Source organism: Aythya marila (genome assembly GCF_965140915.1).
Source record: "Aythya marila genome assembly, chromosome: 2".
NCBI lineage: Eukaryota > Metazoa > Chordata > Aves > Anseriformes > Anatidae > Aythya > Aythya marila.
Genome location: NC_139043.1, coordinates 18,441,833 through 18,454,337, shown reverse-complemented (window position 1 = coordinate 18,454,337; position 12,505 = coordinate 18,441,833). Strand labels below are relative to the sequence as shown.

At 45.6% G+C, this 12,505-nt stretch overlaps 1 protein-coding gene across 2 annotated transcripts in view; it reads right to left on the bottom strand.

Moving 5' to 3' along the window:
• ARHGAP21 (Rho GTPase activating protein 21) overlaps window positions 1–12,283 on the bottom strand; it is a 117,959-nt gene extending 105,676 nt beyond the window's left edge. For both annotated transcript variants that reach the window (XM_082754165.1, XM_082754167.1), the window contains exon 1: window positions 11,511–12,283. In XM_082754165.1, the coding sequence (XP_082610291.1) occupies window positions 11,511–11,585 (75 nt within the window). In that variant the 5' untranslated portion in view covers window positions 11,586–12,283. The remainder of the gene's footprint in view (window positions 1–11,510) is intronic.
• Between the last annotated feature and the right edge of the window lie 222 nt (window positions 12,284–12,505).

The window sequence follows — 12,505 nt, the reverse complement described above, 5'->3', positions numbered from 1 at the left end:
GGAGACAACCGCTATGTCACCCACTGATGTTGCATCACCCACAGACCAAGCGATGGACAACTGGCCACGAAATGGACAAAAAGGTTAACACACTGAAGGAAGTGTGGGAGCAACCTTCTTCCCAAATAAACACCCACCAGGTAACACAAAAAACAAGCATCACGACGGTCTAAGAGATCAGTCTTGAACTGAAGAGAAGATCTCTTCCAGAATTTTTGGAATTTAGGTTTACACAATTCCCCAATTCAATTTAAATAAGGAAAAAATGATTGCCTGCATACATGTTTACCCGGGAGAACTGTTTACCTGTCCACACCTTGCTGACTAACCACCTCGCACCACCGTCTCTGCTCACTCACCTTGAAGAATTCAGTTGCTGAGAGCCATGAATCACTAATTACATGAGCAGAAACCATCTTCACCACAGAAGCCTTTAAACATTTCAGGCTTCAAATACAAACATTTAGCCTTAATAACAGCAGCATGGGTTGGAGGGCACAGGGTGGACTGTTGCTCTGCCCACCCACAAAAGACAAAGAGCCAACCTCAACAAAACCATTTTGTGGTTTCGTTCACCTCATTTCATAGTCCTTTTGGTAAGCGATTAGCCCCTTAATCTTCTTGAGAACTGCTTTTAAGGATTGGTGAAGGGGAAAAGTTGCTTTTTGCTTCTGCCTCTGGTATATTCTATAGCTGCACACCAGCAGCCCTGGAAGCTCTGTAGGTTGCTGAACAGTCCCTCGAAGAGCCTCTTCTTTCCTTCAGCTGGTAACCACAGACGTGGAGTGGAAGAGGAGCACAGGAAACTCTCCTACAGCAGTCAGCAGACCCAACTGCCTAAAGACCCTTCACTGAATGGAATTCTCCACTGGCTCCTAGGGATCCACTGGGCTTGCTGCTGCAGAACTTCCAAGACATGGAATCAAGAATAAACTCTTGCAATGTAATGCAGCCCAGTAAAAGTAATACAGAAAACAGACAAAAAATACTGGCATGATCGTAAGCAAATAGGAAAGTAAGCACGTTGTTGTAGTTTTCGTGTTTACTTCTGCGTACAAGCCACGCCACCACCTTGCTCTCTCTTGAAGCTGGGAGAGGCTGGAGGAACAGATAGGGCGAACACGCAAGCAGGCAATTAGGCATTTCGTTTGAACTACTACAACCTGGGGAACATTAGACACACATGGTGTAACAAGAATTAATAGCAACTTTTACAAGAACAAACAAAAGCAAGGACTAAGTTTGATATCTAGCCTGAACCTTTAAGAATCAAAAATAGGTCAAAATCCCAAACATTTGAAAAGCTGCATTTCCTGTTGCTAACAGCAAACAGCCGCCGTGCTTCAGCTTAGTACGGAACCACAGTCTCAAGGCCTGAACACGGGAGGAATTCTGATAAGCTACCATGGAACTGGCATCAGAAGATACGGTAACACCTGTAGATCAGATCAAAGGTCCACCCAGCCTGTCTGCAGCGGTGGCCAACGCAGACAGTTGCAGACAATTAGGGAAGAACCCAAGAGCAAGCACCACTAGAAAACTCTCCCAGCTTCCATTATTTACAAATCCCTAATTCATTCCACTACCAGGTGATTTAGAAACTCTCAAAGTATTGCTTTTCTAAAAAAATATCCTGGCTATCCTTCAGTTTACATAGACACCTTTAGCTTCCAAAATATTACGGTGAATAGTAACATGCTTAAATAACTGTTACGCATAAGGGCTATCATCTTTCGCCTGTTCTTACTCTACCACACTCATCTGACACCCCCAAGTTTTTGTATAGATAGCGAAAAGCTGGCCCACATAAATTCAAGAGAGGTCAAGAACACTACAACACAGCATCCCTGAATATCCCGAGCTGGCAGGGACCCACAAGGGTCCAACTCCTGGCTCCACACAGGACCATCCCAAAACCAGACCCTGTGTCTGAGAGCGTTGTCCAAATGTCTCCTGAGCTCCAGCAGCTCGGTGCCATGACTGCTACCCTGGGCAGCCTGTCCTGGTGCCCGACCACCCTCTTGGCAAAGATCTTTCTCCTGACATCTCAAGCTCTCTCTCCAGTTCCAGTTCTTTCCCAAACTGTGAAGTCTGAGCTTCCTTAATTGTTTTTGGTGGACAGGTAACTCCATATGCTCAATTATCATTGCTGCTCTTTGTCTTGAGACATTTCTGGTTGTACTGTTATTCCTGAGAAAAATGGAGAGGGAAGCCACAGAACAAACCTAGACACACCAACTCCAAGTGTATGGACAAAGTCTATGTCTGTACAAAGGCAAACAGAAACATAAGCACTTTCCTTTCCCACTGTCATTCAACTCATGAAAACAGCAGAAAGCTACCAGGCCTTCTTAGCCATACAGCTGAATCATTCTCAGTCAAAACGCAAACAGAGAGCAAACTATTCAAAACCACCTGTAAAGTCATAAAGAACAGCTAAAGGGCATGGGCTCTGAACTGCTGCTAGCGCTGGCCCGTATCCATTATACAACGCTGTTTTGTAATACTTCATACAGAAAAAGCCTTTGTTCCACAGCTGGGCTGCAAGGATCATTTTGGTCAGGTATGGAGTTCTTAAAATAATAATCAACATTTTTTATTTATTTTAAATGAGAACAAAAGAGATGCAATTAATGAGCTTGCGAGATTACTTCCATGACATCAGGATCAGAACACCAGCCCACCAAGCTATTTATGGCTGCTGAATTACTCCAGCTTCTGATTCTAGCACAGACTGCTAGAAACACTGAAGATCATCCACACAAACTTGTTTCTGTGTTCTAGCTTTCCTCTCGATGTCAATTTGTAGAGACAAGACACTTTGACGTCCTAGGACCAGTACAACAGCCATTCGTTCTTACTTGCTTGAGGCCAGGAAGGAAATCACATTCAAATCCCACCTCACAGGTAGTCCCAAAACTTCTCCAACAAATTTAAACAATAAATAAAAAAAAACACCAGACGGTATTCAGACCAAACCCGTACAAAAACAGGGCAAAGTACACAGGCTGGAGCAGGAGGCCTGTAAAATTGCCATGAGAATTGATTACTCCAGGCGAAGTTTACTTACTCACCTTTTACCATGGTGACTGAGGATAATAAAATTTTAAAACGCATGCAAGAAGGGACAAGTAGGATTTTACAACCATTGATGAATAAGAAATGTTTGTGGCTACACATGAGAATGCTTTTCACCATAATCATGGGCTCGCTATTAAAGTTACATCAAAATTGGAAAGCTGAGGAGAAAAGCACAGCAACAAAAACAAAGCATGAACTGCAATGAGACTGCCTGCTGCTACGTGAACACTGAGGCATTCCTCCCTAACTTAACCCTAATCAGATCTTTATCTTAAAGAAAAAAAAGAGCACACAGGTCAGAACTTAAAGGTAGTAAGAGCCACCTGCTTGAAGTGCACATACTAGATCTGCTGCTTCTTTTGCTGGCCCAAACAACAACAAAATGTTTTGGCTCTCATTTCTTGCATCATAAGGAAATTCGATGGTTCTGCATACCCATGCAAGCACCGAATGAACCCTGGCCTTTTAAAATAGTCTAATCCCAAGGACATTCAAGTTTAAACATGCCTAAACTACAACAGACCCAAAGTTTAATTAAAGAATTGTGTTAAAATATCACCCACGTTTCTTAGGAAATCAACCACTTCCACATTTCATTACAGCAGGGTAGTCCTTGGACAAGCACGATGTTTTCCTCAAAAGTTGAACTGCATTGAAGTTTTGAGATGAACGTTACTTTTGTTTCATAAACTAGTTTTTCAACTATAACTATTCAACACAGCACATGGAAAGTTTTAATTAACTGTAGTTCTCACAGCTGAGAAGTCTGTCCCAATACCATAAACATATCATTGTGCAGACTGCATCTGTCACAAGCCAAATAATCCGTACGGGATTTCGGAGAGTTTAATTGTTCTCCTTGAGCTCGTCCCAGGGTCAGAACAGGCAGCACCCATGACACCTATTCACATCCAATGTTAAATCTCGTAGGAAATTTATCTGTATTTTAGCCCCTTCTGCCCTCACACTTAAAAAGTAAACAGAAATTTGAAGTAGAGGGCATCAATATGTTCAACACTATTGTCAAGATGATTTAAGCAACATTGTTTTTGTTTTGTTTTGTTTTTTAATTCCCCAAGAGTTTACATCCTCTGAGATTCTCAGCTTCTTAATACTTCTTAATAAAGTCCCATATACTTCGAAGAAAAACTGGAACATAAGAAAGGACAATAAAATGGTTTCTTAAAGGGCGAGTGATTGTCATCTGAATTTAAATAGGGAATAGTACTCCGTTAAAAGTACATGAAGTATACAAAGACATAACTAGGAGGGCACACTACCACTCCCATCAGTAAAAACACAAGATCACTTCAGAAACAGGCTCACGTTTCTCCTTTCAACTGATTGGTACCAACTACAACCATTACTCAGAAGTGTTTAACATCTCTCTTCTCAGTAAGATTTAAAGCTTGCTATTTTATTTCTCTTTCCTGTCCTTCCAAGCAGAAAAACAGCACAAACCTCAAAATTAAAAATAAGGAAGATTAGGTCATCTGGGCAGCCCATTGATGTCAGCGCAAGACCGTTCCCTACAGTGTATTTGCTGCGCTTAATGCATTCCATACAGTGTGTCCTAACACATTATGCAAATGACACTTACATAAAAGAAAATCGTCTATCTCAAAGCGCACCCCTCCGCCAACAGCCGATCTGTAATTAGCCATGGCCCCTAAGGAGGCACCTCATTCACTGGGAGCAAAGCAGCAGCTGCTGGCAGAAGGAAATCAGGAAAAATTCAAACAAAAATAAGCCCACAACCTGCGCTCCCAAAGGTAGATGCTCACGGTGGCAAGCCGGAGTCAAAATCTATAAACAGCTGTCTGTATTTTTCCAGAATGCCCACACAGCACCTTTCATGCTCGGCACTAAATATTTACTATCACGATCTGCATCAGGCTCTCTCAAACACTGTGATGTTCAGGGAGCTACAATTACAGCTCGCTGAGCTCTGCTCATAAACACCTTCTGAACTGCAAGTTTTTGTGCAAAAAATCAACGGAAAATATAAAGCAGCAACACCTCCCACTGAACACAATTCATTGATCACATTCAAAATTATAATAGGGTATACGAATTCAGAAAGATGCCATAGGTCTATCTCCACAACATAAAGAGACTCAAAGAGCACATGGCTCTGCCTAGTTCCTACTTTCCTGTCAGCAAGTGACCCAGTCTCTAAGCTCTTATCATCATTTTCCCAGATGAGATTGATTCAAGACTACTAGCAGCAATAAAACAGGACACTCAAAATTGTTTCACCATTACTAAAAGAAGAAGATAAACAACAACTCTGGGAGTAGCTAGAGTTACCACGTAAAGAGAGTAAGAGAAAAATGCATTTCACCCGGTTTAAAAGCAACACAAAAGGCAAAAGCACAACAGAGGAAGCCTCCCAGCTGAGAAGTCTCAAACTATTTAAGAACCACATACATAAAACAGCTTATCCCACCTTGCAACCAGAAGATTAAAAGAATCCTTTCTTTTGGCACTTTCAGGTTTACAAGACGTGTCGAACTTCTGCTATGAACGCAGCCAAAGCCTGTTTGATGTTGCTGTTCCCACCCATCACCTGGGCTTACGCTTCTGCTGCATACACCTACTGCTGAGTGATGGGGAAAAAATACCAGGACTCCACAACAATACTGAAAGTGTCAAGACAAAAAAGGAGTTTGACAGGAAATACACACTATTTACAGTAACCTGCACTCTGTGTAAATAAACAGGTGAAGTGTGACATGATTATCCCCATTCATCCACCGATCTGACCAGACAGCTCTCATTCACTGTTTATCTATTATGCTTGGCACAACGTGTTATTTAGTACATATATTACCTATTATGGGAGACAGACGAACTCTTCCTCTATAGCAAGGCACTAAATTCAAGGATTTGATGAGATCACAGGATCTGATGTCTCTACAACGGAGGAGTCATAGCTAACAGCTCATCAGCCTGACGTCTGCAGTCCTGTCCATTAACACACAGCTTCAGTGCCAGCTACGAAGCCCCGCCATTTACAGCACAGCTAAGCCAGGCCTTTTAGAAACAATGACCCCTTATTAACAACAGGAAATAAATCCCTTTTCATTTAACATCATTTCCTAAGTTTTTATATTCTGCTTCCTAGCCTCTGCAATTTAATATACAAACAACGGCAATGAAGAACACAAAACCACTGAATGCCAGAATAGCTTCATTTTTCTCCATCTTCCAGTTGTTAAAGAAAAAAATAAGCTCAGCATCAAGCACCAGGATATATTGCTAACAGGTTAACCAAACACCGCAACGCAAGTTTCCTCAGGAAAAGATACAGGAAGTTTTTCTTTTTATAGTGCCCACAGGTTGCACACACTCATGTTCTCATCACCATCTACACAGCACCATACGCCTGCATTCACAAATTTAAAACTCAGCTTTTACTCTTTGCAGAGCCAATGCTCTTCTGCTGAGCTACGCTTTAGTCATCCACCTACAGGAAGACGTTTTTGTACATCCAAGTAGTACAAGACCATAAATGCATAAAGTGCAGAAGTGTCATGAGATGCCTTCTCTTCCCCAACAGTCCGCTCAGCTGGTTTTGGTGTATGCAAGTAAATAGCACAGACCAGAAATAATACATCAGAAGTAGAGATGGTTTTTCCACATTCAGTTTAACGATAGGAGTTTTGTTAAAGTGCTTATGGAAGGAAAAAGCTCCGATTGGTGTTGTGATGTTTGCTACAACTGCTAAAGAGAAACATTTTAGGGACAGCTCACCCTAATGCTTTTATAAGTTATTTGGACACAGGACTTAAATATACACTAAGTTTACAGATGACGCTAAATTAGCTGTTGACTAAGGAGGAGCTGTTGACTCCTTCAAGTGTAGAGAGGCCTTGCAGAGATCTTGACAAATTAGAGGGCTGGGTAATCAGTAATCTGCAACCACATGGAATTTAACGAGAGCAAATGCTGGATTTTGCATCTGGGACAGGGCAGCCCCGGCTGCACACACAGGCTGGGGGAGAGAGGCTGGAGAGCAGCCCCAAGGAAAGGGGCCTGGGGGCTGTGCTGGAGGCCAGCTGGCCACGAGCCAGCCGTGTGCCCTGGGGTGCACCAGGGAGGGCATAAAGCTGGCAGAGAGCCTCCACGGGAGGGCTACAGAGATGGCAAAGGATCTAGAGGGGAAGACATGTGAGGGGCCTCGGTTTGCTCAGCCCTCAGCAGAGCAGGCTGAGGGGAGGCCTCATGGCGGCCTGCAGCTCCCTCACGAGGGGAGCGGAGGGGCAGGTGCTGAGCTCTGCTCTCTGGGGACAGCGACAGGACCCGAGGGGACAGCATGGAGCTGGGACAGGGGAGGGTCAGGTTGAGGATTAGGGAAAGGTTCTGCACCCAGAGGGTGGTCGGGCACTGGGACAGGCTGCCCAGGGCAGTGGTCACGGCACCGAGCTGCTGGAGCTCAAGAAGTGTTTGGACAAGGCTCTCAGACACAGGGTCTGGTTTTGGGGTGGCCCTGTGTGGAGCCAGGAGCTGGACTCCATGATCCTTGTGGGTCCTTGCCAACTCAGGATATTCTGTGATTTACCCTACAGAACATACACTGCATACAGTAAATGCACTTACTCTGAACTGATACAGCTCAAAGCATTCTCTAATCCATCAGTCTTCTCTTACAAAAACTCTTGTTTTTCAAGCAATTATCTAAGTGGTGCAATCAGCAAAGGCATCTTTTGGAGAAGAAGAAAGTCACTTTTACAAAAGCATCAGACACATCTACATTTGAAGGCACATCCCTTCCTCTTCTTGAAGAAAATTAACTGTTTACTGCTTTATGCTGCCACTTACCAAATACATTCTGGTTGAACCTCATTATACATCATGGTGATGCCTCTACTCATCAAGCACAGAGAAGTACTGGTCTCCAAAGATACTGACAGAGCAGCTTACACATTTGCAGGCAAAATTATGTAAAGACTGAAACACAGAACCTAACTACAGCCTCCCAGCGCTTGTGCTCCTCCAGTAGAGACACTTAACACCTGGGTGTCGCCACTCTGAGCCTACCAATGCCATCCCAACCAGGCTGCTAAAATAGCAAGCACAGTCTACTAATTATTGTTAGTGAAAATGCCAATCATTTTCTATTTTTACTGTCATCATTGCCCTTCTCTGGTTCCTGACCCTTCCAGTTTATGCAGTTTTGCTCTCTCTGATAAGGAGTAAGAGAAAAATATTGTGGGTTTTTCTCCCCCTTTCTTTTTAACCACAAATACTGAATTCATAACAATACTAAAGAAACTAACTTTTCTTTTACTGAAGCCTATGGAAATGTACTCCCTATTTACTGCCAAATGCAAAAACACACAGGAATCTCTAAAATTGTTAGGCACAGTAGACTATCTTTATCTGTTACACAAAAAATAAATAAATAAAAGAGACAAAAAAGACATCATGCTCCAAATTTCTTTGCAGTATTAGATGCTTCCAATAACAAAAGTCTAAACGTGCATGTGCTCTGAGTTCCAACAGAAAAAAGTATCAAAAACTCTAATAAATTTTATTTGACAAAGTATTTTAGTGTTCATAAGTGGACAAAATTATTGTTTACCATAAAAATTACCTTTTAAAAGCTACAAACATTGAAAAGCATTTAAATGTAGGATGAAAAAATATAAACCACAATTTCATCTTAATACAGATAACAGCAAGCTACACCACAAACTGATTTAGTAATTCTTTTGAAGTAAATGCAAAACAGTGGGAATGGAAAACCAAAAAGAGCACTTTTTCATGCCTTCCTAAGCAGGGAAAGAGAGTTCAAACTTACACTAACAAAAAACGGCAGCTCCGGTCTCAAATCTGGACAGAGCTATAAATGTGATATTGTGACTAGCACAGCACTGCCTGTACCTCAACAGGGCTTAATCACTACAGCAAAACACTGCTACAACCTGACAAAATGGAGATAGTATATGCCTAATAATCTAAAAGCCAGAAAAAGCACTCTCACTTATCTGTCCTTATGAGCACAAGCTCAGCGATTCTTGTACCCATTTGCAAATGTGTGTCAGATTTCAAAAAGAATGGCAAACAGCCCTGAGAGTCCCTGGCCCTCTCTGCCAGCTCCCCCAAGAGCCCAGAATACGTGATCTGTCCCTTTGAACAGGCGCTGTATGTTCAGATGGGAGCCTGCAAGCCTGAATGCGTCATCTTTGTTCTCAAAAATCATTTCAGTGAAGGGGCTCTGTAGCGCGAAAGACTTCCAGGTGCAGTGTCAAGGAAAAAGAAAAAAAAAAAAAAAAAGTGAAAATAAAAAAGTAGAAATCATGGCAAAGCATGACAAAAAAAAAAAAGTATAATATCAGAGTAAAGATGCATCCAAACAAAAAAAATTATCTACCCATATATGCATTACCCAAAGGAGTCAAATTGCATGTCCACAATTTTCCCACCTCTGTGTTATAAAGATACACACTTGTTTCATACTCAAAAGTTCCTTTTCTTTGTACAACCAGTGATCTTGAAGACATAGGACAAGTTCTGTTCTTATCAAGCCCCAGTGTTTATAGCTGTACCCTTCCAAAGCCTTTATCTGGCTGGAAATCCTAGTTTCTCTTGCAACTGCCTTGCGCATTATGAACACAAGCTATGCTTGGAGTTCTCCTCATGACATCTTGCTGTGTGTACAGGTCTACAGCTAAACATTATTACATGGACATGAGTTAATACTGCATGACAATGTGAACAACATATGGGAGATAGTGTGCCAAAAGCATAAATCATTTCCCAAAATTCCCAATACCTTGCACGTCAAGTATGAACACACTATAAAATCCTACAACAGCAGGAACTTCTTGAATTTGCAAAGACTCATTTTTACAGTAATTTCACCGAGTGTTTTCTGATCCTTTTTCACACGAAAAGAGGTTCCCAGTGTTCAATACAAGTCCTATTTTGGAGTTAAAGGAATTTGTTCACACCAGGACTGCACACAGTAACCATTTCATCAGCTGAACTCAGACAGCAGATCGCAAACCACAGCCCCTCAACTCTCTCTTGGCATTTTACACCAATCTATGAAAAAACAAATAAATAAATTGTACTTTAAACCATGCAGGAATACGTGCACGAAAGGAACTAAGAATGCATTACGACCTCAATTAGGCATTCATGAGGGCTATCTTCATTCAAGCAAAGATTATTTCAGGCCTGCTGTGATTAAGGCAGTCATCAGTGTAAGTGCATATTTTCCAGCAGTTAAATGTTAACTGCAACACAGAAATACCAGGTAAAACAACAGGCAGCGCAGCCCATTTTGCAATTCCATACCTATTAGCAGTCCCCGGTTAGACAGCTCTAAGATGAGCTCCAAAGGTGCCAGAGGCCTCATTAGGGCTCACCACAGCAGGGAGAGGTGGATTGTGACAACAGCACCAGTGCCAAAAGACCAGCAGCCTCAACGCGACAGAATTAAAAAGCAGATTTTCACTTTTACACTTGGCCATGTGGCTTCTCCCCTCTTCCCACACTATTTAAATAGTATTACAGGATACGTTCTCCAAAAATGGCCTTGTTTTCAGTTACATTCAAAAAGGGGTATCAGTAACAACGTATAAAATCCACACAGAAATCAACAAGCACAAATTCATGGCTAACTCTTAAATCTTAGCGTCTTCTGTTTTTACTTATTCCTCCCCATTTTGTCCTCACCTAACCCACCTGCTTTAAGAGCCTGCGTGACTCCCTTAACCGAGGCAACGGCAGCAAAGAAAATCTTACACCACCATATGTGCCACTTTGGGATCGAGGCAACAAGGTGAACCGAGGATAGCGGTAAAACAAACCCTGGCACTTCTGAAATTAAAAAACCTTCCATTTTTTGAGCTCTCTAGGTTTAATATCAGTCTCCTGCGTGCCAATTTCAGCAAACAAAAGGGGACCGTCTACATAAAGGACACCCACCCCACAGCCCTACCCGGCTTCCAGCCAGCTTTCTGTCACAAAAGTTAGAAAAAGACAAAAGTTTGCAAATGAAAGTTTAAAGGCGGGTATTGGAGCAACGCGGCCGGAGCCGTTAGCTCTGTTTCTCTGGATGCGAGCTCCGGGTCGTTTCGCTGATATTTACGACTATTAACAGCCAGCTGGGAGCTGAGGCATTAGGCAGGGTTTTAGGGTGCCAGGTCGGGCTTTTGAAGGGTGGGGGAGGCCACTCGGGGACGCTGAGGGGCTTCGGATGGGGCAAGCGGGGCAGGGCCGGGGCCGCCACACGGCTCCCAGCGGCTGCGGGGCGGGCGGGCAGGAAGAGAGGGAGAGGGCGGGAGGAGGGAGGGAGGGGGGCGGCCATTAAGCCCGCTCCAGCCAAGCCGTTCCCCGCGGCAGGAGGGGAGGGAAGGAAGGAGGGAGAGAGGGAAGGAGAGAAGCGAGCCAGCCCCGCACCCGCCCGCTCCTACCTGGCCGCTGCCGCCCGGGGGGGGCTCGGTGTCTCCATCTCCGCCGGGCGGCCCGGCTGCCCACCGGGTCGCCATTATTTCAGTTCCCGGCTACAAAGGAGGGGCGAGTCCGCTGGAGCCCACATCGGGGACGGGAAGAAGGGAAAGGAGCCGGGAAGAGGTGTGTGTGTGGGGGGGGAGGCAGCGCCGAAGCCGCTCGCACACACCCAGCGCGGCCACGCCGCCGACGAGCCCGGGCCGGCCCCGTCACGCAGCGGCCATGGGGCACAGCGCCGGGACGGGCCCCGGGGCTTCAGCCGCGCTGCCCCGCTTCTGCCTTCATGGCTGGAGCCGGAGAGAGAGAAGAGAGAAAAGAGCGGAGGTGTCAGTCCCCGGCGCGGAGCCGCCGCCACCCGTCCCTTGTTAGGCTAATTGCACTCGCTCGTCATCTTCCTCTTCCTCCAACTCCTCCTATCCACAGCCCCAGCCGCGGGGAGGAGAGGGAGGCGGAGGCGGGAGGCGCCCGCTCCTTCCCTCCCTCCTCCTCCTCCTCCTCCTCCTCCTCCCTCCCTGCCCGCCACACGCGGGCTGGCGGCGGCACGGGGCGAGCCGCCCGGGGCAGGGCCGGGACGAGCCGGGCCGGGAAAGGGAGGCGGCGGGCGGGGAGCGCGCCCCGGGGCCGGTCCCGTCCCGTCGCGTCCCGTCCCGAACTTTGCTCAACTCGCCCAGGGGGCCCCGCAGCCGCCCCAACCCCGGCTGGGAAGCGGCGACAAAAGAGCTCGGCGAAGGCCAAGCCCCGCCGCTCCCGCAGCCGGGCTTTTGTTCCCGGCTTCCCAGCCAGCGCCCTGCTTCCCTCCCTCCCTCTCTCTCCCCCCTCCTCCTCCTCCTCCTCCTCCCGGCTACGTCGCAAGGGCCGCCGGCGATCAGACCACCGCGCCCCGCCCGCCGCCCCTCCCTCGGGCCTCGCCGCTGCCCCCCGCCGCTCCCCGGCCGTGAGGCAGTGCCAGCTGCGCCGC